At 60.0% G+C, this 2,617-nt stretch overlaps 1 protein-coding gene across 1 annotated transcript; it reads right to left on the bottom strand.

Moving 5' to 3' along the window:
• Positions 1 to 735: 735 nt before the first annotated feature.
• LOC125514885 (plant/protein) lies at positions 736 to 1,942 on the bottom strand. Its single transcript, XM_048680254.2, has 2 exons — positions 1,312 to 1,942; positions 736 to 1,214 (listed from the first exon to the last, which is right to left on the bottom strand). The coding sequence occupies exons 1-2, from the start codon at positions 1,813 to 1,815 to the stop codon at positions 876 to 878; spliced, it is 843 nt and encodes a 280-aa protein (XP_048536211.1). The 5' UTR covers positions 1,816 to 1,942; the 3' UTR covers positions 736 to 875.
• Positions 1,943 to 2,617: the final 675 nt, after the last annotated feature.

Here is a 2,617-nt window from a genome sequence, read left to right as displayed (position 1 = left end):
CCCCGCACTAGTTGCTCCTGGTCCCTGACCGTCATGGGCCATGTCGGTCGATGCCGGTGGTCGGGGTATGTTGACCAATGCTTCACCCATGGCCTTGGATGGGCTCGGTCTCCTGGATGGCGGCCCTGGTGGTGGGAGCCACGGTGCTCGTGGGCTGACACCGGGGCTCGGGTGCACACTAGTTACCATGGTTGTGGGGGCGGCATGGTGGTTGGTGGTTGGCCTCCGTGATGGTGGTATGGCAGAGATTTCGTGTCTTGCCGCTCACTGACCGAAGGTGGAGTGTGCCAGGGTGAAAACCTTGTCTGGCTTTTGGCTAAGCTGATGGAGGTGACGTCCGTGGACGTCATCTACTTCTTGAAGTCTCTGTCGTGGTTGCTCCGGATCATGCGTCGTGCTCCAGATGAAAATCTTGATCTTTTAGATCGGGCAGTGGCGGCGCTCCGGTGTCGTGATTTTGTTGAAGGCACCGCCTTGGAGCTCACGGCTTGTCGACGTTCAACTTCACCTCTTCGCGGTGTCTTTCACGGTTGTGGGCTCCATCGACTCTGTAGTGTTGCTTAGTCTCCATTTGTGGTATACTCGGAGTTGTATAGGGTGTTGTGGTTGATATTCGGCACCCTTGTATCTTGCATCGCGTGTGTCGTAGCGTCGTGTTTGGTGCTGGTTTGCGTTGGGTTGTGATGTTTGGTCGTTGCTTTATATATAAAACGGGGCGAGAAGCCTTTGTCAAAGGAACACAAAAACACTGCAAATTCGTTTTTATTTACTCGTGACAGCAAAACTTCACACTCCAAAAGTCAGCTACGATCTTATGAACAGAGACAGACGGACCAAACAACACTGTGGGCGGATCGGGCCTGCCTAGGTGGAGCTCATGGCCAGTTGGTGAACTCGAAGACCTTGCCGACGATCTCGAGCCCCGTGGGGATCTGCCAGATGAAGAGCAGGACGTTGATGGTGTTGAGCGCGATGTGCAGGCTCCTGGCCGTCTCGTTCCCCTTCTGCATCGCCGGCACCAGCGCCGCGGCCGCCGCCCAGAGCACGGTGATGGCCGCCCCCGCGAACAGGTGCGGGCCCGGGAAGAGCTTGCCGGTGCGGAGCCAGGTGTTGAGCGCGCCGCCGACGGACTCGGTGACGCCCAGGCCCAGCAGGATCGACCCCGCGTTGAAGTGCCGGTCCCGGAAGCCCCCCTTCACCAGCTTCTTCCTCTCCTGCGCCGTCCATGGCCATGGAACAGAGCAATCAGTCACGGCGCCATTGCAGGAACAGCAGGTCGAACGAGGTGGAAGGTTATTGCTAGTCACTTACCTCGGTGAGCTCGTTGATCTTGATCTCGGTGGGGGACTTTGCGGCTGGGGGAGGGGGCGGGGCGGCGGAGTCCCCGGCGCCGACCGCGGCGGGGGTGGCGGCGGCGGCGGGGCGGACCTGCTTCTTGAGCTCGGTGATCTCGTCCTGGACGGTGCGGACGCGGCGCCACTGCCAGCCGAGGTAGCCCGCCCAGAGCGTGTAGGCGAAGAGGCCGCCCATGATGGCCGGGTGCAGCAGCGCGACGGTCCGGCCCTCGATGATCCCCAGCTCGCCGCCCACCGCCAGCGCGTCCGGCGGCGGGAGCGCCGCCAGCAGCGGCACCGCCCCCGCCAACGCCACCGCCGCGGACCTCAGCGACGGCACAGCAGGCGACGAAGACGACGACGACGAGGACGACGACTGCTTGGGGTTCTTGGGAGAGGAGGAGGAGGCGGAGCAGGAGACGGGGTGGAGGCGGGCGGTGCGGGCGACGGCCGTGAGCGGCGAGGCCACCGGCGCGGCCATGGGCGTTCGAGCTGCGTGCGCGCGTGCGTCCTGGACTGGTGGCTGGGAGGAGATAAGGAAATGAACGGACGGACGAGCTGGCTGGCTGGCTGGTGTGCTTTTGGCGAGCTGAGCCTGAGCGAGGGTGAGCTCGGTGTTGGTTGGGGGAGACGAGACGACAGGCGGCGTGGCGTCCACGCGCGCGGCCAGCGCTTTTGGCTGGGCCCGGTTTCCGGCGTCTTCTGGGCCGACGGCGACGGGTATCGTCGTATCAAGGCGTCCCTGTCCGTTGGGCTTTTCCGGGCCGATCGCCTCGATGGGGAAGCCAGTGGTGCGTGGGACTGACACGCTAGGACTGGTCTACACAAGTCTACGGCGCCGTGGTGCTCGCCGAGACCATAATGACGTCTATCTGGGTCGTCGGCTATGGCCTTTTCAGATATTTCTGACCCAGAGACGCTAAAGGCGCTAGCTTGTCGAGAAGCGCTGAATCTAACTTTGGATTTATCAGTTGAACACATTATCATCGCATGTGATAATAAGATTGTAGTGGCGGATATCGATAACGGAACTGAAGGCCCATACAGTGCCATTATCAAGATGATTCGTGCCAGGGCGAGGAGTTTCAGAAGCTGTGAGTTTATTTTTAAAGGTCGGGCGAGGAACATTGATGCCCATAATTTAGCTAAATTTTCGTCTTCTTTAGATGTTGGTCGTCATTTGTGGCTGGGAGTACCCATGACCAATTTGTTATTCCTGTAAACCGTTCGGCATCGCCATAATAAAGCTTTGGTTTACCACTCAAAAAAAAAAAAGCTCAGTG

Source organism: Triticum urartu, chromosome 6A (assembly GCF_056163025.1).
Source record: "Triticum urartu cultivar PI428250 chromosome 6A, HENAU_Tu73, whole genome shotgun sequence".
NCBI lineage: Eukaryota > Viridiplantae > Streptophyta > Magnoliopsida > Poales > Poaceae > Triticum > Triticum urartu.
This window is presented reverse-complemented; position numbering and strand designations above follow the sequence as displayed.